General features: G+C 43.2%; 1 protein-coding gene across 2 annotated transcripts in view; it reads left to right on the forward strand.

The window, feature by feature from the left end:
• enc2 (ectodermal-neural cortex 2) overlaps positions 1-22,567 on the forward strand; it is a 45,490-nt gene extending 22,923 nt beyond the window's left edge. For both annotated transcript variants that reach the window (XM_029757968.1, XM_029757969.1), the window contains 2 exons: positions 360-2,219; positions 21,557-22,567. In XM_029757968.1, the coding sequence (XP_029613828.1) occupies positions 360-2,179 (1,820 nt within the window). In that variant the 3' untranslated portion in view covers positions 2,180-2,219; positions 21,557-22,567. The remainder of the gene's footprint in view (positions 1-359; positions 2,220-21,556) is intronic.
• The last annotated feature ends 975 nt before the right edge of the window (positions 22,568-23,542 follow it).

A 23,542-nucleotide genomic window follows, 5' to 3' on the forward strand; every position in this document is an offset into this window, starting at 1 on the left:
CAGCTTCATTAAATAATACCCTCAAAACTACAGTCTCAACATCAACAGTGAAGAGGCGACTCCGGGATGCTGGCCTTCTAGGCAGAGTTGCAAAGAAAAAAAAAGAAAAGATTAAGATGGGCAAAAGAACACAGACACTGGACAGAGGAACTCTGCCTAGAAGGCCAGCATCCCAGAGTCGCCTCTTCACTGTTGACGTGATGTTATTTTAATAGACAAAAATGTGCTTTTCTTTCAAAAACAATGACATTTCTAAAGTGACCCCAAACTTTTGAATGGTAGTGTATGTCTGGGGAAAAACATCAAGCAGTTACTTCCATATCTCTTTTATTTTTCTGTTTTTTTTGTTTTTTCTTTAGTTGGAGAAATTGAGACGAGCGACTCCCTGGGTCTGGAGATCTCTGAAACCATGTCAGTCAGCGTCCACGAGAACCGCAAGTCCCGGACCAGCACGGGCTCCATGAACATCTCACTGTTCCATAAGCCTTCGCATCCAGACAGTGTGCTCACCCACCTCAACACCCTCCGAAAGCAGTGCATGTTCACTGATGTGACACTGTGGGCGGGGGACCGCTCCTTCCCCTGCCATCGGGCCGTACTTGCTGCATGCAGCCGCTACTTTGAGGCCATGTTCAGTGGAGGCTTGAGGGAGAGCCTGGACGACGAGGTGAACTTCAGAGACAGTGTGCATCCAGAGGTGCTGGAGCTGCTGCTTGACTTTGCCTACTCATCACGCGTCATCATCAATGAGGAGAACGCAGAGTCGTTACTCGAGGCGGGAGACATGCTGCAGTTCCACGACATCCGAGACGCTGCCGCAGAGTTCCTGGAGAAGAACCTGCACTCGTCCAACTGCCTGGGCATGATGCTGCTGTCCGACGCCCACCAGTGCAAACGGCTATATGAGCTCTCCTGGAGGATGTGCCTGGTGCACTTTGAGGCGGTGCGGGACACGGAGGACTTCTATGGCCTCAACAAAGACAAGCTGCTGGACCTGATCCTCAGTGACGAGCTGGAGATCGAGGATGAGCAGATCGTGTTCAATGCTGTGATGCGCTGGGTGCGATACGACCTGGATGGCCGCAGAGACTACCTCCCTGAGCTGCTGCGGGGCATCCGCCTGGCCCTGCTGCCCTCTGAGTGTCTGATCGAGGCAGTGGCCTGCGAGGAGCTGGTGATGTCAGACAAGAGGAGCCGGCAGATCGTGGAGGAGGCCATGCAGTGCAAGAAGAAAATTCTGCAGAACGATGGGGTGGTCACCAGCCCCTGTGCCCGACCCCGCAAGGCAGGCCACACGCTGCTCATCCTGGGAGGACAGACCTTCATGTGTGATAAGATCTACCAGGTGGACCACAAAGCCAAGGAGATCATCCCCAAGTCAGACCTGCCCAGCCCCAGGAAGGAGTTCAGTGCCTGTGCCATCGGCTGTAAGGTCTACGTGACTGGGGGGAGGGGTTCTGAGAACGGGGTGTCTAAGGATGTTTGGATCTATGACACGGTCCACGAGGAGTGGTCTAAAGGAGCACCCATGTTGATAGCACGTTTCGGCCATGGCTCTGCTGAACTGGAGAACTGCCTGTATGTGGTGGGCGGCCACACTGCCATAGCAGGCGTCTTCCCTGCCTCCCCCTCAGTCTCCCTCAAACAGGTGGAGCGGTATGACCCGCTTACCAACAAATGGACCATGATGGCACCACTTAGAGACGGTGTTAGCAATGCAGCTGTGGTCAGCGCCAAGCTGAAGCTGTTTGTCTTTGGTGGCACAACCATCCACAGAGACAAGGCCTCCAAGGTGCAGTGCTACGACCCTCTAGGTAACCGCTGGGCCATCGCAGCAGAGTGTCCGCAGCCGTGGAGATACACGGCCGCTGCTGTTCTAGGCAGTCAGATCTTCATCATGGGTGGAGACACTGAGTTCACCGCCGCCTCTGCCTACCGCTTTGACTGTGAGACCAACCAGTGGTCTCGTGTTGGGGACATGACTTCTAAAAGAATGAGCTGCCATGCTGTGGCCTCTGGAAACAAACTGTACGTTGTGGGGGGCTACTTTGGGACGCAGCGCTGCAAGACGCTAGACTGTTATGACCCCACGTCCGATAGCTGGAACAGTATAACCACAGTGCCTTACTCACTAATTCCTACTGCGTTCGTAAGCACCTGGAAACATCTACCAGCCTAGCTGCCTCTCTACAAGAATAAGGAGAGGTCTCCAGAACTGGGTGAGCAATAAGCATATTGTTTTGTCCTAGTAGTAATGTTTGTAAGAAATGTTATATTTGTAAGAATTCCTATGCAAGCACATGCACTGCGTACATCCTTTGACAATATTAATAGAGCACTGTACATAACATGTCCTATATTTCCCCAAACACTGACTGTCTTTTCTCACTCAAAGGCTTTCAAGTGAAAGAGCCTCAGAAGTCTGCTAGCTTTTGACGTACACACTCAACAGACTAGTGTTGCCCAGTACCGAAACTTCTGTACTTTTTCGGTACTAGAACCAGAAAAAACGGTTCAGTAATTAAATTTTTGTTACTTTCGGTACTTCTGTCAAATGTCTCGAATCGTCTACTTATTTTAGAGAGCATCAAGTTTTCCTATCAACGCAGCCGATGTCCCCTTATAGCGCGAACGCACCGTGCCTGCTCACTTACTCAATGCTAGCTTTAGCCTGTACTGAGGAACCACTGCACTCACTCAGTCTGGGCTGCATCATGTTAGTGCCCCACTCATGCTGCACAGAAGTTAACACACTTGAATAATGGAACACGTTATGGGGAAAGGTTGCAACTGTTAATTACTGTCGCAAAACAATGTCCATTAGAGGCTAGAACACTTTACAATGGAAGAAGATACCGGTAGCTTTCAGCTTTGTAGGCTAACTTTCCTTGCTAGCTTACAGCTGAAGCTAACATCAATTCACTACCCTATAGGGCTGTGGTGGTCATGACAATTTGTCCGGCGGTTATTGTCATGCTAATGACTGCCGGTCTCATGGTAATTGACCGTTAATTAACAAACCCATTTAGCATCTCCAGGCCTCGACGCATACAAGCCGCTGATGCGCACCTTTTGGAATATCTACATTTAAATGTCTAATAAATCATTTTAATATACACCATCACAATAAGTCCTTTATTTTAGGCAGGTCAAAAGAAACATTATGATATGAAGAAAATGTATTCCAGTATAACAGAATATGAGTTGGTCTACTGTGTGCTATTTGGCTAGTTAATTTAGCAGACAAGATAAGTCCCATGCCATTATTTTACATAATATGACTTTATAGTAAGAAGAATATAATTAAACTTTTCCCATTCCGGAGCGAGTGCGCATGTGAAGTGGCTCGCTAGATTTAGAGTTATTTGGCAACTTTAGATGTGAAAGATACACACCTTAGAAATCAGGCTACAGATGCTGGATCCCCAGGGTGGCTGCCCTACCTCCCTCCACGGCTGGGAGATGCAGCGGCTGGGCTGCCTGGAAAGACAGCAGCAGAGTGGCTCTGGGACTACCCAGAGTAAGCAGGTTCTTACAGAAGCAAAGTCAAAACGGCATTGTTGTCATCAACATTGTCATCAACATTGTTACATGTGCTGCATTGACCATGCAACAACAACATGCACTCCTTGAGTGACAGGGGGCGGAGCTAGGTCTGTGTGGAAAGCGGCATGGAGGGTGAGAAAGCGGAGAAAGATGACTCAAGTAGCGAGGTAAACTATAAAAATGGACGTTACACACAGCATATCACATTTAACAAACCAAACATCTAAATACTGTTATAGAAGTTAAAGTAAAAACCCAAACCGGTCTGTCAATCAATACCGGACAATGGAGAACTGAGTACCAGGCCATTAGCGACCTGACAGTCACTTCCAACGCATGTCCAGAGGGCATAAGAGGAGGTCACGGTGAGTCACGTGGAATTTGACTGCGGTCATGACTCATAACTGCCGTTGTTGTGGTAATACGATCACCGCAACAGCCCAAGTGAACACCTTACTCTGCTTATCTTAATCGGCCTTAGGTCAAAATCGAAGTAAGCATATGCCGATTAAAACACTAGGTTTTCTGCGCAATGTTTCTTATTATTATTATGACAAGTAAACCCCTTTAATCGGTGTTCAAACAGTGTATTTGATCTGCGCATGTGCTAGCACCAGCCGAGCGAGCTTCCCTCTTTAGCGCAAGTGAAGTGAGTCTGGAACAACTGAACGTATGCATTTTAGAAGTAGTTTTCACATACAAACTTTATGTCCGAACTCACAATCAAATATGATTACAAAAAATAACATGGTCGCTGTGGTAGAATGTTTGTGATTGTCAATTTTCTGCGTTTATCAAAGTGCCATGAAGTAGCCTGATTTCAGATGTGTCCATTTAAACAGGATTATTAGGGAAATCGCCCTTTTTGCACAGCATGTGAACGTTTAAATCAAACTATTATATTAACCTGACGATCCACAATAATTGCATTATTGTGTGCATGTAACCGTGCTCACTGTGTGTGTTTGATGTCATTAGGTCTTAAAGAGACAATGCACACTTATGTACCTACAACACCCCCCCCCAAAACAAAATGAAGCAAAAATAAATTATTACCATTGTTTTATGTAGTTAGATTGGTAAAACAAAGTCATTGTATGATTAGATTCATTCATTTATACATGGCTATCTGAAAAATGGACATATATTGAACTCAAAAGATCTGTCTGGGTCAAGTGCCGTTCTCTGACTTTGGCTAATACGCCTTCTTTTTTTTGCCTTGGTATCGTTTTGGAATTGAGTATCGGGATGGTATCGAGTATCGTAATACTAAACCTCGTATCAGTATCAAAGTAAATACTGACAGCTAAGCTTGTCTATGTCCTGCTGTTTGAAGTGTGTGTGGTGGGGCTAATAATTTTTTTTTAATAATAATACCCGGAGAAACCATCTAGAAGTGGCAACAATGAAAAGCAAAAACATTGCAGGACCTCTCATGGTGGCTTCTGGGAGTGGTAGCTACAGTAAAGTTTATCTGGGGGAAATCCCTGTGTTTCTCAGTCGGGATCAAAGTGACACATCCCACCCAGTGGTGCAGTACAGTGGTAAGCCACTCAGACATTGATTTGTGTTCTGCATTACAGAGGTTTTCCAGTCAATTGGCTATTAGCACACAAGCTGGAGAACACACTGGGGCTCAATCAGTGTAATTACACAGAGACTGAAGAGAGACCACAGAGACTGAAGAGAGACCACAGAGAGCTACTCTAATGGGGGGTGGGGTGCCGTTGAGTTGTGAAAGCCAGGAGGTCCCAAATGTACCGTTACCCATTACATTTATATAGAGTCTAAAGTACACTGTAATGGTTTCCTAAACTGTTGACATGTCCTGTTTTTATCATGAATAAATAATGACCAGATAAGCCCAACGCAGGCATTTTAAGGTTATGCTTGTGCCTCAATTATTCAATGTTATTGAACATAGCATTTGGTTTCCTATAATCTATGGTTAATCTTATCTGAGCGGTAGGTGTGTGTTTGCTGGTGCTGAGCTACTATAAAGGGGGTTGGGGTATTGCTTGGAAGATGTTGCCACGGGGAACAGGGAGGCTCAAGTCCGTGTCCAGGCATCAGCCACTAGGCTGGTGAGAGTAGCAGACATGTATAAGTTCAGAGACGCATCACCTCAGCTCACAGCACAGAGGTAAAGTCTCCCTTCCTCTCTGAAGGGTTAACCCAATTAGTCCCACCATAACATCGGTGCGTTTTGGACTTATAACTGCCTTTTTTTAAACATTGTGTGTTTGAGCTACAGACCAACCAATAGTCTGTGATTTAACGGGGGCTTAGCTAGAGCAGTGTTTGTGAGACCAGGGTGGATTTCCTAAGGGGCCTGGTCTTTTTACAAAAAACGTCTGTCGAGTCCGAATGGTTTCAGCTCCAAATTATGAAGAGCGGAGACTTACAAACAAGCACGTAACATGTTTTGTTCTATGACGCTCACATGCTAGACACGAGTTGTTAGAAGATAACGGAGTTCTAATACATAGATCATAGGGAATCCCAGGACATGGTGTCTATAATACTGTTTTACTCTCACATTGTTGCTGTCACAAATTCCAAACTCCACACCGTTGTCACCGACTAGTGAGCAAACAATTTCTGTACTTCCAGTGTTCATATAAATTCATTTTAGTTTTTTTTGCTTTGGCTGACATTTTTTGTTATTGACTATTGTCAATAAAACTCAGGAACTGTTTATGTCAAGTAGTTTTGTGTTCTACTTGTAGCCCTGGTTGTCCTGAAAAGTAAATGGTAAAACACTTCATTGTGAGGCTAAATACAAGGCTAAACAAATGAAAAGACGGTTTTTGCTGGGGTCTCGGGACTGATGGGGTTAATGACTGTTCCTGTGTGCAATCATTAGCACCCACCTCAAAGCCAACATCACAGGGCTCCATTTCACAGAGGAGCAGGTGGCCCAGCTTCATAATTAGCTCCTGCGGGCCTGGCTACAGAGGCTAGATCCCCAGGGTGGCTGCCCTTCCTCCCTCCCCGGCAGGAGGATGCAGCGGCTGGGAACCCTGTTTTAGCCCATACATTTTTAAACAACTGCAGCAGGCGAAAGGGAAGGGGGAGAGAGAGAGGGACTACCTGACTGCAGCCTGCCACACTCCACCAGTTTTTCAAGGATCTCTCTCTGGTACTGCACCTGAACTTTACCACAGCTCCCAGGCAATATTTATATAACCTTTCTTTTAACAGGGAGTCCTGCTGAGACCAGATGAGCCCTGTATACACATCAATGTATACATTGCTATTCACATCAATACATTAATAGCTAAACACTATCATAGACAATGATTTAATATGATAATAATAGGATTATTATAATTAGTTAATATGATGATAATAATAGGATTATTATTATTATTATGTCAACAGTGGACAGAAGATCACATGTCAGTCGGTACATTTTATGTCAGGCATGTGTATCCTTATCATTTTAGACTCCACTGGAGCGAAGAGATACTGCAGTAAAAAAAAAATCTGGTTCCTCATATCAGAGACATATCTGAGTACTTTAAAAGGGCATCCCAAGCTCCTCTGGCCGTTAGCCTAAAGCTGGGCATTAGCCTCGTACACCTATCAGATATCAGGGCTTGTGAAACACAAGCGAACACATGTAATGGGGGCTTAGCAATAACCTTATCTAACCTCGTTGTTCCCCTGACTCCTGGCCAGCCCACGAGGAGGATTAGGGTTACAATGTGGATGGATATGGGTGGTCGAATAGTCAGGCTTCTTAGGCTAATCCAATCCAGTACGACGACTGTTTTCTGAAGTATAATTCATTGCATTTAGAGTCATCTGGTGCATTATATACATTTATGCCGTTTTTCACGCCGTCACACTCTAGCAGGACAAATTAATCGTATCAGTACGGCAGATAGTTTCTATACAATGTTGGTCTCACAGGCTTTGCCCTCCCAAAGCTGTCATTTTGGCTTTAATGAATGTCCAAAGGGAGGTGTCGGCCTGTTGGAAAGCTCTCTTGGCACAGCGTTATGCCTCTAATCAGCTGTGTCTCAGGGGTGAATCTGCTCACTCCTGACATTTGTTTGTGGACAACACAGTCACACACAGGGACTTTTCTCCCGCTCAGGCTCTGTTATGGAATAATCTGTTGGCCGTGGGGCTGTGTTATGTCAACAGGATAGGTGGCGTGTCAGAGGACACAGTAAAAACTCCACATTGAGCCGGTTCATTGTGTCCGAGCTGCTGCTGTGGTCTGGAGGAATGCAGTCAGAGGAGGAATGACCCTTCACTGCTCCTTGAGAGAGACCTTCCTTCCCCATCCGCTGGCCATCTTCTCCCCCTGCCCACACTCCTCACTGTTTTGCAAGGCCTTAATGAGACCCTACTTACAGCAGCACACAGCTCCGCTCAACACTGTTTGCAGTGGCTGACGTGAGCTGCGATGATTTTATAATAGGCTTGAGTGTGGCTTACAGCTAGCTGACTCCTGTACAATATGAAGTAGGACAGCGGTTGGTTGTGGGAGGAAGAGGAGAAGAAGAGTCCAGGCAATGAAGAGAAAAGATGTGTGTCTTGGCTTGCTTGGAGACGGGGAGTTTCCCTGCTCTGTTATACAGTGACTTCAGGTTTGATTGAATTATGCCCAAGCAGAAAATAAGAACATACTACTGTAACATCATGATCTTTCACTCTGTCAGCAAACCGAATGTTAGCCTAGATTCAGTATGAATCAAGTCACTGCACTGAAGGTCTTCTGCTCCCATCCTATGCTATTATCTTTTATAGCATGTTTTTATGAACCCATCAGACCCAGAGGCGTCAATGTAATGATGGTTGACCATAACATTCTGAACAGAAATACAGTAATGGTGTCTTTCTATAATGAACCAGCCTGTGAGCTACCCAGCAATACCCTGGGCAATTTGGCAAAGTGGCAGCAGAGATGTGTGACTGTCTGGGTGCCAGGGGTCTCCTATCAAAGACAACATCTGAGCTACACCACAGTCAATGGGCCAGAGAGAGGGAGGGAGCCTGCCAGGCTGCTACACACCTCAGGCTACACTCTGCCTGCTCGCTCACCAGAACTTTCCATCTCAAACTGCAACACTGTAGACAAGCCTTAATGGGTGTAGTAAATGGGGAACGTTAGACATGACCATTTCCTCTGCTTTAGAAGGGAATGTAGACCTAATGCTAATGGCCTGGATGTTTTACTGTAACCATTTATAAGATACAATGGGTGGTCTCTGAGAAACAATGTTGTGCTGTTTTATACCACTAGCGAATGTTGAATATGTAGCCTAATCTACACGGAGCGCGGTCTAGGCAACTGAATCCATGAGACCTCATTGCTTTAGCCTCCAAGCCCTGGTGACATGTAATTTGAATCATTTTACACAACGGGCAACGCCTCAGAGGGGAAAGAAAACATTTCCTTAGGTCGACATTTGGATTTACTAGATACTAACTCTGCTGTGCATACAAGGATGGCATTATTCCCTGCCGTTGTCCCTGGTTTGACCTCTCGTTGGTCTGACCTCTCATTTTAGTTGTGGAGATGTTAGAACTGGGGCGACTTCTACCTTTACAAGCTTTACAATGACAAGTATCAATTGGTCAATAAACTCTGACAATACTGTGAACGTTTTCATAGCCACCCATTAAAAATTCATCATGGCCTTTTGAAAGGTATTACGTTCAGCTTTGCCTATGTTATGGCTGAAGATGGTGTGGCATTTTGGTAATAAATAGCCATCATGATATATTTGTATGATATTTTACTCATGGCACTGGCAGAGCTTTGCCAGTTAAAGTATGTGTGTCCCAACACGTGACATTGTTTTTGAGTTGGGTACACTGGATGTTACTCCTTCTCTTGCCTCCTGTCCAGAGGGATTGTGTTGAGCAGCTGCATTCGACTGTGCCTCAGTAATCCAGGTAATTTGCCAACAGTTGGAACAGTCCTGACCCCATGCCAACCACCACCCCCTGCTTCCAGAAAGACTAAACCAGCTAATTGTATCAATGTTGCAAAGGCACTAAATCGGATTGTGTGGATATTAATCTGATCTCTCTTTTTGGCACAGTACATGGTTACTATCACAGGAAACATGGCGTTTTGGCCCAATGTACTGGAGAGACGACTGTAAAGCAGTGCTTTTTACCTGATAGCTAGACAGTGAATCACAGATCGAGCAGACTCTCTCTCTCCCTCACAACGCAGAGAAACATATTCACACAGACTACATATAAACACACAGCTTCCTCTCCCCAGAATAGTGGGGCTAAGCTTTGCTTGTTCGGCCTGCCCTGTGTAAATTGGCAGTGGATTTAAGCAACATTCTGACATGGCATTGCACTGGACTTCCCTTTCCTGGAATCCACTGGCTCATTGCTATCTCTATCCGCCCTGAAATTTCCAACTTTATCATCATCGCATTAGCCCGCAAAGCTGTTCATTCTGCTCTAGTCTAGACTGGTGTCTCGTGTAGATAAGATTATCATGAGCTGTTGTACAGCACACTGTAATTAAAAAATCTGGCTCCTATCATACAATTCCCAGGAACGGGGTGATATGGTATTGTGCTTTCTCCTCTTGTTTTTTCTGCAAATAAAATTTCCTTTCACACTTAGCTATTACTTTTCCACTCGGACATGTAGTTTTACCCCTTTACATTCATGCCCTTATACGGGTTGAATATGGCAGATCAGATTGGGGCACTAATAAGCACCTAAATTGGGACGTAGTGGCTGAACAGTAAAATGCTATACATGACATCAGCTCTGGCTCTGACTTCACAGCGCTGTATGGGTTTTGACTGACAGCTTAGGGGTGTAACGGTGCACTTATTCATACCGAACCATTCGGTATGGGAACCTCGTTTCGGTCCGCACTGTGAATCCGAATGAATACATAAATATTTACAAAAATGTACAACTAGGGATTCAAATTGTCAAATTTTGCTGATGACTAACTGACCCTCATTAACCGGTTAACATGGTATAAAAATAAATCCAAACAGTAAAATTACGTGGCCAACAGAAAATACTATCAGAGATCTGTATATAATGATGAGATGTTTATTTCTCATCCCTAACAATGGTAGTTGTCCCAAGGCTGGAAGGCAGGCGACATAGAAACATATTGGGCTTGGTTTGGACAGATTTTGGAGAGAGTGAAAGCTCTCGCTGCATACATACACGGACCGGACATTTTTCATTAAGAGCTTAATAGCAACATATGACAAGCCTATTGTGTTAGTCAAAATGCTATAGCCTATTATTGAACTTTTTTTAAACCTTAATTTAACGAGGCAAGTCAGTTAAGAACAAATTCTTATTTACAATGAGGGCCTAGGAACAGTGGGTTAACTGCCTTGTTCAGGGGCAGAACGACAGATTTTTACCTTGTCAGCTCGGGGATTTGAACTGGTTAAAGCCCAACGCTTTAACCACTACGCTACCTGCATGCAACTCCTGTAATGAATCAGGGAATAAAGTCATTTTCAAAAATTTTTCCAAAATACAATTAGCTGGAAAACCCTGTTCTAAACCAAATGCGAGCAGTTGTGCCAGAGATGAAAATCTCCATTAGAAACTTGTGATAAATAAGATACACGACGACTGACAAATACAAACATGCCAATTTAATCCCGCAAATTCATTTATAGACCGATAAGCGTGACCTGTCAAATGTTATTTTCGGCGGCTAACCAATTAACGGTTAACCATTTAACATCCCTAATAAAAACACTAGGCCTATAGGATATGCCTACGCTGCATTGTATGCCATTGCCTCCGGAGTAAATTTGAGCTGAAAAAAATAACATTGTAGGCTATTCCGTTAACAACTAGCTAGAGTTTATGAGCACGTTTATAATTAAAATCTTAACTGTCTCATTTCAAACAATCTATATTTTTTGTGATACGCAGTCGGTAGCTAGTTCTGTACGATGGCAAGTGGTGGGCTTGATAAACCAGAATTGGATGATTATCGCTTAAATCTCCAGTTTGGGAACATTTTGGCTTCACAGTAGATTACAACCGCGAAAAACAAGACCGTTGTGGATAAAATGTTAACAGTATGTCGCCACTGCTCAACAATAGCCTATGCAGAGTGGAACTTGTGGCTTGTTGTCATAGAGCCTCCTTGTGTGCGGCAAAAATGTTATGAGATTTAGAATTAAAATCATGGATTTAAAAGTTAAATGAGAAGGATAGGCTACAACGGCTAACAGCCAACAGGTGGCTGCTATTTAATAATCTGAATGGAGTTGTTATTTAACTGTAGGACACGGAGAAAGCTCATACAGCCTCAACTAGCCTACCCAGCTATCTTAGCTAACTAGCTTCTCTCGATTTGATGCAGTCAAGACCAGTAATCAGATATCATATTGATGACAAATAATCTAGCTATGACAAGCTAGCTAGTAACACGGAACCCAAACAGGCTGCGCGCCATCGTGCATACATTTATTTTGTCCCCCTACACCAAACGCGATCACGACACGCAGGTTAAAATATCAAAACAAACTCTGAACCAATTACATTAATTTGGGAACAGGTCGAAAAGCATTAAACATTTATGACAATTTAGCTAGTTAGCTTGCACTTGCTAGCTAATTTGTCCTATTTAGCTAGCTTGCTGTTTCTAGCTAATTTGTCCTGGGATATAAACATTGAGATGTTATTTTACCTGAAATGCACAAGGTCCTCTACTACGACAATTCGGTCAACCGAATCGTTTCTAGTCATCTCTCCTCCTTCCAGGCTTTTTAATCTTTGAACTGATATGGTGATTGGCATCTAAACTTTTATAGTATTACTACACCGACTGGCAACACAGTTCATCTTTCAATCACCCACGTGGGTATTACCAATGAGGAGATGGCACGTGGGTACCTGCTTCTATAAACCAATGAGGAGATGGGAGAGGCAGGACTTGCAGTGTGATCTGCGTCAGAAATAGAAAGGAGTTCTATTTTAGCCCTTGGCAACGCAGATGCGCGCGAGCAGTGTGGGTGCAATAATTGAATAACATACATTTCGGAATTTATTTTGCAACGCTCGCGCACGTGACGTGGTCAGCCTGTTAGTCTACAAGCGCGAGTCGGTTTGCTATGGTTGGTTGCTGTCTGTCTCTCCCTTGCTCCCTTTGTCACTCGCACACAGTACACACACTGCAAGGCCCCTCCACCCGCTAGAGTGGCACCACTTCTTCGTTGGGGTTTTACGGCGGACTACATCCAAAAGTTGTATTGCCGCCACCTACTGTGCAGGATAAAAATAAAAGATCCCAAAAGACACAAAATGTATGTCGATTTTTTAAAATAATCCTACTAGCGTTGAGCGGTAACCAGATGTTCATACCGTTCTGTACCATACCGAGGTATACAGTATTACCGGAAGTGCACACGCGGCACATTTTTTTTATTTTGACGCTCAAAACAATTTAGGCAACATGGATCTTGATATCTGCTGTAACCAAGAAGCTTGATCTTGACATCTAGCCACATAGCTAGTTAGCAAACCAAATGCTCAGCTGGATATCATTTATTTGACACATCTTAGATTTCTAGTTATAAGCAGTGGCGTAGCACCGCGGTATTGAAAATCATAACGGTATTTCGAAATAACCAAGTATACGGTATGTCACCCATGCCTAACTCATACTGACTACCAGAAAGTCACTCAACATGCTCCTCAACTGTTAAATGCAATAATCCATGTCTGACCCCTGCACAGGCTCAGGAGCCTGGGACGGCGGCACATCTTCCGTCACTAATAACCCTTGCAGCTCTTCCACTGTGAATTCCTGAAGCCTCAGATACTTTCCTACCGCAGCCACAATGATGTCCAATTTCTTTGACTTCGTTGCTACTTGAGCCGTGCAGTTTATCACAGTTGCAATGAACGCCACAAAATCCACTTTCTTTACATACTGCATGTCTGGTTCTCTTAGTTGACAAACCTTCACCATGGACTGTGGTGCATCCAAAACCAAAATCAATTATTTTGATCGCCTCCGTATAGGAGATCAGATGGACCGCCCTAACTTTAGCCACCTCAACCTCGGACAGGGTACTCCACAAGCTCTGGGACATGATTCCCCCCCACAATTCTAACATGGCCGTTCTTCGCGCCGATCTTCCATATGCTCCTTCCGTCTGCACACATTTGAAACGTGACCAAATCCTTTACAGTTTTGTGTGTGTGTGTGTACACTTTAGATGTGTAGGGAGGTATTCATTATCAAAAAAACAATGGCACTGAGAAACTTTCTTCCTTTCCTCCTTTCACCATGCGGGTCAGGTGACGAGCCTTAACCATATCTGGGATTCTTGTCGCAAGGATTTCCTGCTTTATTTCCACTGACACCCCAGAGGTTACTCCCTTAACAGGTGCTCTTCTCCAGAGTTCAAAGAACAACACTTCAGATGGCCCAACTCTCGGGATGCCCACTGCCGCCGCCTTCTGTTCTTCAGACAAGTCCTCTCCTGGTCACTCTGATTGATCCCACTTTTTCCTGCACAAGATTCACCACCTTCGAGACCCCAAACGGATCTCCCAGATACACATCCTTATCAAAAAATCCCATCCCAACAAGGAACATCCGCTTATCATCCCTTTCAGTTTTCAACACTTTATAATTTTAATTCCATTCTTTGATACTACTGTTCTCCATTCCTCTTCTCCAACTCCTCGACACGGTTCTTGTTTCACTCTCTACATCCACTTCCGCCATGATCTCCCAAAGCAGCACTTCTTTCTCCCTTGTACTTTATCAACTCTGGTTCATAAAGTAGGTAGCTTACAGATTGACTTTTCTGCTGCTTCCCTCACTTGAATCAGACCTGGGCTGGATCTGACGAGGTCTATACAAAACTGGTCATACTTTTTGGACCTGTGAAGACCTACTTGAGGCCCAACATAACAATCCTTGTCACAACAGACAGTGCCAGGAACATTGTGAATGTTGTCACAGAAGCTGGACTTAGGCCAATAAAAAATATTAACTACAGCAACTGTTGGCATTTCATTTTCCAGCTGTACCGTAACCCCAAAATCGCAATATGTACCGCTCTGAACATAAACACAGCACGCGACAAGAAGTTGCCCACATTCCTCCCAGTAATTGGGCAACTTTTGCCCATTTTTTGTTTTCATCAGGGGATTGCTGTAAATTTAAGAGGACTCAAGAGGTTACATTTTGAAAGATGAGACATTCAGGATTAGAATAAATAACGCTTTGCTGTAAAACAAGCAAGCCAAACACCCATGAGTCCAAATGTGCACTTCACAATCCACGATTGTGCTCACCTTTGTCAGACATGCTTTTTAGTTATGTACCCAGTAGGTCCCTCAGGTCCTCTGTCACTGGCCTTTTAACTATCCCAAAGCCTAGGACCAAGAGGCATGGAGAGGCAGCCTTTAAATACTATACCCCCTGCCTTTGGAATAGCCTGCCAGAGAACTTGTGGGGGGCTGAAACTGTGGACCTATTTAACAGATCTTTTTAGATCTGCTTTTCCTTAAGGTACCTTAGGGGTCTTTCCGTTTTTGTTATTCTTTCGTTTTTTTATCCTCTTTGTTGTGTAGTAACTAATTCAGTTTTCATTGTTTTTGTTTGTTTTCTCCTGTTAAGAGTATTGCGTTGCATCCATATATGAAATGTGCTATATATATATATATATATATATATACTACATGACCAAAAGTATGTGGACACCTGTTCGTCAAACATCTTATTCCAAAATCATGGGCATTGATATTGAGTTCGTCCCCCCTTCGCTGCTATAACACTCTTCTGGGAAGGCTTTCCACTAGATGTTGGAACGTTGCTGCGAGGACTTGCTTACATTCAGCCACGAGAGCATTAGTGATGTCGGGCACTGATGTTGGGCGATTAGGCCTGGCTCGCAGTCGGCATTCCAATTCATCCCAAAAGGTATTTGATGGGGTTGCGGTCAAGGCTTTGTTCAGGCCAGTCAAGTTCTTCCACACCAGTCTCGATAAACCATTTCTGTACGGACCTCACTTTGTGCACGGGGGCAATGTCATGCGGAAACAGGAAAGGGCCTTCCCAAACTGTTGCCACAAAGTTGGAAGCACAGAATTGTTTAGAATGTCATTGTATTTCCCTTCGCTGGAACTAAGGGGCCTAGCCAGAACCATGAAAAACAGCCCCAGACCATTATTCCTCCTCCATCAAACTTTACAGTTGGCAATATGCATTCGGGCAGGTAGCGTTCTCCTGGCATCTGCCAAACCCAGATTCGTACATCGGACCTCCAGATGGTAAAGCGGGATTCATCACTCCAGAGAATGCATTTCCACTGTTCTAGAGTCCAACTGCGGCAAGCTTTACACCACTCCAGCTGACGCTTGGCATGGTACATGGTGATCTTAGGCTTGTGTTTCATGAAGCTCCAAACATGCTGATGTTGCTTCCAGAGAAAGTAGCGGTAGTGAGTGTTACAACCGAGAACAGATGATTTTTACGCGCTTCAGCACTTATTTTGAAGTGGTGTCCACATACTTTTGTGTATATATAGTGTATATATACAGTTTTGATTTGAGTCACAGTTCGCCAGGGCACACACACACCTGAATGCAATCATGACTCCTTCAATGCCCACCACAATAACAATCTGTTTCTCTGAATAGTCTTGTGAAAACCAACACTGTAAAATCATATTTTATAACTTAGCTAGTCATGTTTGCAATAGAACAAGCTTTCAAATCAGGCCCACCTGACCCAGATTGCGATTTTATAATGGACCGTTTTTGGATTGCAAAAACAACGGCAGTCATTGTGTGCTGGCAGGGATGCAGGGTTGGTTTCCAAATGAAACTATTAGTGTGCTTGCTCTAGTTCCTGACCAGCTAGTAGAGCTCAAAGTACCTTTTAGTGGAAGATTCTTCTTTGAGTCATAAAAGTGCATTGAAATTGCTTAGGAACTGTGCACACTGGCTAGGTTTGTGCCACTTTAAGACACCAGTTAGTCGTCTCACTCAAACCCTTGCAAAGTTTTTTTTCTTATGTTGCACCGACCCTACATTTTCCAGGAATAATCTTATGCTACTGAATGTGTCCAGCGTGTTTTCCGATTTTGTTATCAACAAAATGTGGCAAAGTAAAGTAAATGTAAAATCAACAGTGTAATGTTTGGATTCACTCTTGAGTCAGGTGAACTGTTGTCCTCAACTTTGGTCTAATAATTTCCCCAAACTTTCAATTGCTATCATGGTTATGTTTTTCATATTTCTTCTGTAAGAAACAATTAAATGTAGCCCTATCCATAGGCCAATTCCCACGAGTGTAAAGGGTTAAGACACTCTGTATGGGGTGTAAGAGCAGGATGTGCAGAGATGTTGCCAACACAAAGGTTGGGTAGACTTAATGGAGCCTTGTTGGTCTCCATTTCCAGGGCATGTTGCATCTTGTCTAAGAGCGACACAATCGTAGGCTGATGCAGAAGGAATTAAAAGATAATTGGGCTTAATTGTCTGTCTTATCCCTTTACTCATTTGTTAGTAGAGTCCTTTACAGGCTTTGAAGGTTGATACTGCAGGATTACTCATAAATATTATTCCCTGTTTAAAGGGAAGTGTTTTAACCCCTTTCATTACCAGCGAAGCAAAACTGTCATCGTAGACTGTCATTTTAGCTGCCTTTTAAGCTTCTTAATGCAGCAGCAATTTTGTACGTAATTAAAACGACTTCAAGATTCCTGGAATTTCATTTCATTCCACATAGATCATAACATTTTCTACAAAAGTGTTTTTTCTCTGAATTTGGTTTATTTCTAGAGTTTGTTTGTTGGATGACAGCCGCACAGAACCTAAAACCTTTTTTTTTCCCAGCTGCCCCTGATAGGAGGGGAACTCTTATGATTTAAAAACTCACTTTTAAAGCAACATGCTGTACGATATGCTGCTGTTTTCCAATAAATATGCTAACCTGAGAGAAACCTTATTGCTTTATTCATGAGTTCCATTGAACAGATGTGAATTATATTAAAATGTTATCTATACTATGTGATTTAGTGACTTCTGTAGTGATGATCAAAGAGGTGTGTAAGCACAGCAGTGCACCGTGTGAATTTATCCTTTCCCTTGCTACCTGGATGCGCCCATAATATCCAGTACACCGGTATGTTCTGAAATTGTTTGATTGCTGCTATTTAATGCCTCTGCACTCTCAAAGGGAAAGGATTAGCATTAAATTGGAGTGCAGTGAAAACATGTCAAGGTGACGAGGAGAGGATTAACGGTGCTTAGCTTGGAGGGCCGCAGAGGTGGAACGAGGGGTTTCTCTTCTCCAAATCCTCTGGGTAAACACTCTGCTCGCGGCGGGCTGCTACTGCTGAGAGAGGATCACAGAGGAGCAGAGGAAGGGAAACGTAAAGAAAGCTTAACTTCAAATCCCTGCCTCACTCTATAGGACCAGGAGAAAGAGAGAGGCTCAAAGGAAAGGCTCTCACCATCTCATTTAATTCAGATGCATTCTAATTCTAAATGCAAAAAAAGAAATATTGCTGGGGGATTTTGAAACCAGTTCTACCTCTAGTGGGATTTCTCAGCCTTGCCGGAAGTGTGTAGGCCAAACTTGAATTAGAAACTGTACGCATGGCCTAGTTCTAATACCTGTTTAATGTAAGCACTGAGCAGCCATGCTGCCTGTCCTCAGGAGTCGCCATACTGTAAATCCTGTAAAACCATGTCACGCATTAGTTAACACAATAAGCATGTTTCCACACCCGTTTGGTTTATCCTACCGCTGGGAGTTGACATTGCCCATGAAAAGGGATGTGATACCTGACCTATAGTAGCTGCAGTAACTCCTTTTGTAAAAAATGTTTTATATATATATATATATATATATATAACATTTTTTTATATATTTGGGGTCACTTAGAAATGTCCTTGTTTTTGAAAGAAAAACACATTTTTGGTCCATTACAATAACATCAAATTGGTCAGAAATGCAGTGTAGACATTGTTAATGTTGTAAATGACTGTTGTAGCTGGAAACAGCAGATTGTTTTATGGAATATCTACATAGGCCCATTGTCAGCAACCATCACTCCTGTGTTCCAATGGCATGTTGTGTTAGCCTTTTAAAATTATAAACTTGGGTTAGCTAATTGATCATTAGAAAACCCTTTTGCAATTGTTAGCACAGCTGAAAACTGTTGTCTGATTAAAGAAGCAATAAAACTGGCCTCTTTAGACTAGTTGAGTATCTGGAGCATCGGCATTTGTGGGTTTGATTACAGGCTCAAAATGGCCAGAAACAAAGAACTTTCTAATGAAACTCGTCAGTCTATTCTTGTTCTGAGAAATGAAGGCTATTCCATGTGAGAAATTGCCAAGAAACTGAAGATCTCGTACAATGCTGTGTACTACTCCCTTCACAGAACAGCACAAACTGGCTCTAACCAGAATAGAAAGAGGAGTGGGAGGCCCCGGTGCACAACTGAGCAAGAGGACAAGTACAGTTGAAGTCAAAGTTTACATGCACCTTAGCCAAATACATTAAAACTCAGTTTTTCACAATTCCTGGCATTTAATCCTAGTAAAAATCCCCTGTTTTAGGTCAGTTAGGATCACCACTTTATTTTAAGAATGTGAAATGTCAGAATAATAGTAGAGAAATATTTATTTCAGCTTTTATTTCTTTCATCACATTCCCAGTGGGTCAGAAGTTTACATACACTCAATTAGTATTTGGTAGCATTGCCTTTAAATTGTTTAACCTGGGTCAAACATTTCGGTTAGCTTTCCACAGGCTACGTTGGGTAAATTTTGTCCCATTCCTCCTGACAGAGCTGGTGTAACTGAGTCAGGTTTGTAGGCCTCCTTGCTCGCACACGCTTTTTCAGTTCTGCCCACAAATTTTCTATAGGATTGAGGTCAGGGCTTTGCGATGGCCACTCCAATACCTTGACGTTGTTGTCCTTAAGCCATTTTGCCACAACTTTGGAAGTATGCTTGTGGTCATTGTCCATTTGGAAGACCCATTTGCGACCAAGCTTTAACTTCCTGACTGATGTCTTGAGATGTTGCTTCAATATATCCACATACTTTTCCTGCCTCATGATGCCATCTATTTTGTGAAGTGCAACAGTCCCTCCTGCAGCAAAGCACCCCCACAACATGATGCTGCCACCCTTGTGCTTCACGGTTGGGATGGTGTTCTTTTTTTATGGCGGTTTTAGAGCAGTGGCTTCTTCCTTGCTGAGCGGCCTTTCAGGTTATGTCGACATAGGACTCGTTTATCTGCGGATATAGATACTTTTGTACCCGTTTCCTCCAGCATCTTCACAAGGTCCTTTGCAGTTGTTCTGGTATTGATTTGCACTTTTCTCACAAGTACGTTCACATCTCTAGGAGACAGAACGCGTCTCCTTCCTGAGCGGTATGACGGCTACGTGGACCCATGGTGTTTATACTTGCGTACTATTGTTTGTACATATGAACGTGGTACCTTCAGGCGTCTGGAAATTGCTCCCAAGGATGAACCAGACTTGTGGAGGTCTACAAAAAACATTCTGGTCTTGGCTGATTGCTTGACATCATAGGATAATCAAAAGCAAAGAGGCACTGAGTTTGAAGATGGGCCTTGAAATACATCCACAGGTACACCTTCAATTGACTCAAATGATGTCAATTAGCCTATCGGAAGCTTCTAAAGCCATGACATTTTCTGGAATTTTCCAAGCTATTTAAAGGCAGAGTCAACCGTGTATGTAAACTTCTCACCCACTGTAATTGTGATACAGTGAGTTATAAGTGAAATCTGTCTGTAAACAATTGTTGGAAAAAATGTCCTAACCGACTTGCCAAAATGATAGTTTCTTAACAAAAAATTTGTGGAGTGGTTGAAAAACGAGTTTTAATGACTCCAACCTAAGTGTATGTCAACTTCCGACTTCAACTGTACATTAGTGTCAAGTTTGAGAAACAGAAGCCTCACAAGTTCTCAACTGGCAGCTTCATTAATTAATACCCGCAAAACACCAGTCTCAACATCAACAGTGAAGAGGCGACTCTGGGATGCTTGCCTTCTTTAATCAGAACAAATGTTTTCAGCTGTGCTAACATAATTGCAAAATGGTTTTCTAATGATCAATTAGCCTTTTTAAATTATTAACACAACGTGCCAGTGGAACACAGGATGGATGGTTGCTGATAATTGGCCTATGTAGATATTCCATTAAAAAAATCTGCCGTTTCCAGCAACAAAAGTAGTTTACAACATTAACAATGTCTACACTGTATTTCTGATCAAATTTATGTTGTTTTAATGAACAAAAAATGTGCTTTTCTTTCAAAAACAAGGACATTTCTAGGTGACCCCCAAACTTTTGAACGGTAGTGTATATAATTTAAGAAAAAAAGGTATGACTGCTTTGGAGCTTTCTATGCGCTAGCCTTCCTAAATCTGTTAGCAGTCCTCCTCCCTTGTTATTTTGATCTGAGCCATGTTTGGCTCGGTGGCTGTGGAGCTCACTGGCCCATTGTTGCTGTGCTCCAGGGCTGCAGGTACTTCCAACTCCAACGCTGATCATGCTACGTGCGGGATCATTTGCACAATATATGGAATGCTGACAACAGGGGGGTTGGTTGCTGGGAGGGGGGGAGAGAGGAAAAGAGGTTGCCTCAAAGCCAAAACCAGAGGAATACAACAGCAGATGTACAAACTGTGTGCGCCCCTTTCCCAAGTGAAGTAATGCCTCTGTCAATTCCGTACACATTGTTGATGGGGGGGAAAAAATGCATTTACATGAGGAGGATCTGCTTGAAAAACAACTGTTGAACTGCATGATTATTGTACAGTAGTCTTACTGTGAATCAATATTTTGCACGACATGAATGTACAGTAATCATCTTGCACTTATACAATCCAGAACTGAGATGGCTTAAGTCTGTATTTCTCATTGGAGCTGTTTTGTCGGTTGCCGTTTTCTCCCTCCTGAGACTTGGGTTTCACCGTTTTTTTTCCCCCCACCCTTTCTGTTCACAGGTGTCACATGTTTCTGACCGTAGTGACTGGCAGAGGCTTGCTAGGGCTTGCCTGCCCGCAGCACAGCGTGACGCGTGTCCATCGGGTAACGAGTGTGGCTCCGCCAGCGTCGCCCATTCCTGCTCCTCCAACCCCCCCCATTCCAGATGATCTGAACACAAGGTCCTCAAAGAGGGATGTCATCAGCTGGCTCTACTCCTTCATAGCACAAAGAGACATCCACACCATGCTTCCAAACAGTCTTATCCATGACCATGGAAAGAAATAGACACTTTATAGACAGACCACTGATTTGGGTTAGGTATATTGCGCAGTATTTTTGACTGAGGCTATTTTTGAAACGTGTTCTTCTTTTGAGGGATCCACTACTAGATCATTCCACCTCTCAACCCGGGCGAAAATAGCCTCAACGGCTGATGTGTTTTTTTGTAAATGACAATTGATAAACTACAGTAAGCAGAAACACTATCCGTTCCATCATAGGTGGTGCTGTAGGCTCTCAGCACACAGGATTTATGAACTCGGCAAACGCTCATATCCAACAAATAGCCTACAGTGCAAGTCAACTTTATAAAACAATGAGATATATCAAAGAAACACAATGTATCATTGACCTTTCAGAGGAAATCGTTTTTTTTTTTACATGAAACAACATTGATTCAACCAGTTTTTGCTCGGTGGGTTGATAATGGGTCAATGAGGGTACTAACCTTTTCATACTAAGACTTTTTTTTTCCTCTGAATTGTGTTTTTCTGGAGTTAGTTTGTGGGATGACAGCCGCACGGAAGCAACAACCTTTTTTTTTTTCAGCAGTCCCTGATAAGGAAGGAGAACTTATCAGGAACTTTTTAATGATAAGGATTCACTTTTAAACTGCAGTTTTCCATGTGAGCGGTGCTTTCAAAGACTGTAATAAGGCCTCCTTGTGAACTCAATTCCTTGTGCCTAATACTGGTAGGAAGATTTGTCATTTCACTCTGAAGTGTTTGAATAAATGACTTTTTGATGCATGTTGACTGGTTCCATAAGTACAGGGAAACGGCTTAAATAAGTGCCTCAGCTTGTCATCTTGATTTGTGTGACAACTCTAATGCAGACATTCCAGAGGGCTTTGAAGTAGAGAAAATCAGCTTATGATAATAATTTGAGTTGGCTTAAAACCAGTGGGGATTTATTCCAGAATTTCATCCCTTTTCTGACTTGGTTACTCTGATGAGAATGTTAGGTCACTCAGAAGTGTTGTGCTAAGTCAGCCAAATGGTAGTAAGCTCACTTCAACAATGCAAATAATGTTCTCATGATGAATTTTTTTAATGCAAGGTTTTTTGGAAGCACACTTCAGTCCATATTTTATTTTGCTATAGGAAAAGACTAACTATTGCAGTATCCAACCTCAAATGACTCCTGTATTTTCACGTGTATATACAGTCCTTCCTTCCTTTATGAGCACCAATATAAAGACCTTGAGACAAACCTAGCGAAGGCAACGGTAAGTTAGCCTGGCTCTGCCTGCTGAATACATTGTCTGCCTAAATGAATGATTTAAGATTTTATTCATAACTCAGTTTGCCTAACAATCCTCTCCTCCCCAGAATACAAGGGTCTTATCCTATAATGTTTGCACTGCTACAGTGAGAAGCTATTAGCACGACACATTAGGATGGGAGTGACTGGTGTGGACGCAGACCACATCAGTGATATTTCCTGCTTCTTCCTGGCCCCTCAGGGTAAAGAAACACACACTTTTGATTCTCTCAGCTTTTTTTTTTTTTAGCTGAAAGGAACAAGTCTAATTCCCAGGCTCCAGCCATAAAAAAATAAGTTAAAATGGGTATATTCCTTTAGACGTTCACTCATCCTTATGTTCGTCCAAATAACAACCACCCAAAGTCATTTAGTCAACCACCCATTCACCAATCAGTGGCAGTATGGCCACAAGGTTGTTGCGTTGCTGTTTATAGCCCATTACAGACATATTTCCCCCT

Source organism: Salmo trutta, chromosome 7 (assembly GCF_901001165.1).
Source record: "Salmo trutta chromosome 7, fSalTru1.1, whole genome shotgun sequence".
NCBI classification, from domain to species: Eukaryota; Metazoa; Chordata; class Actinopteri; order Salmoniformes; family Salmonidae; genus Salmo; species Salmo trutta.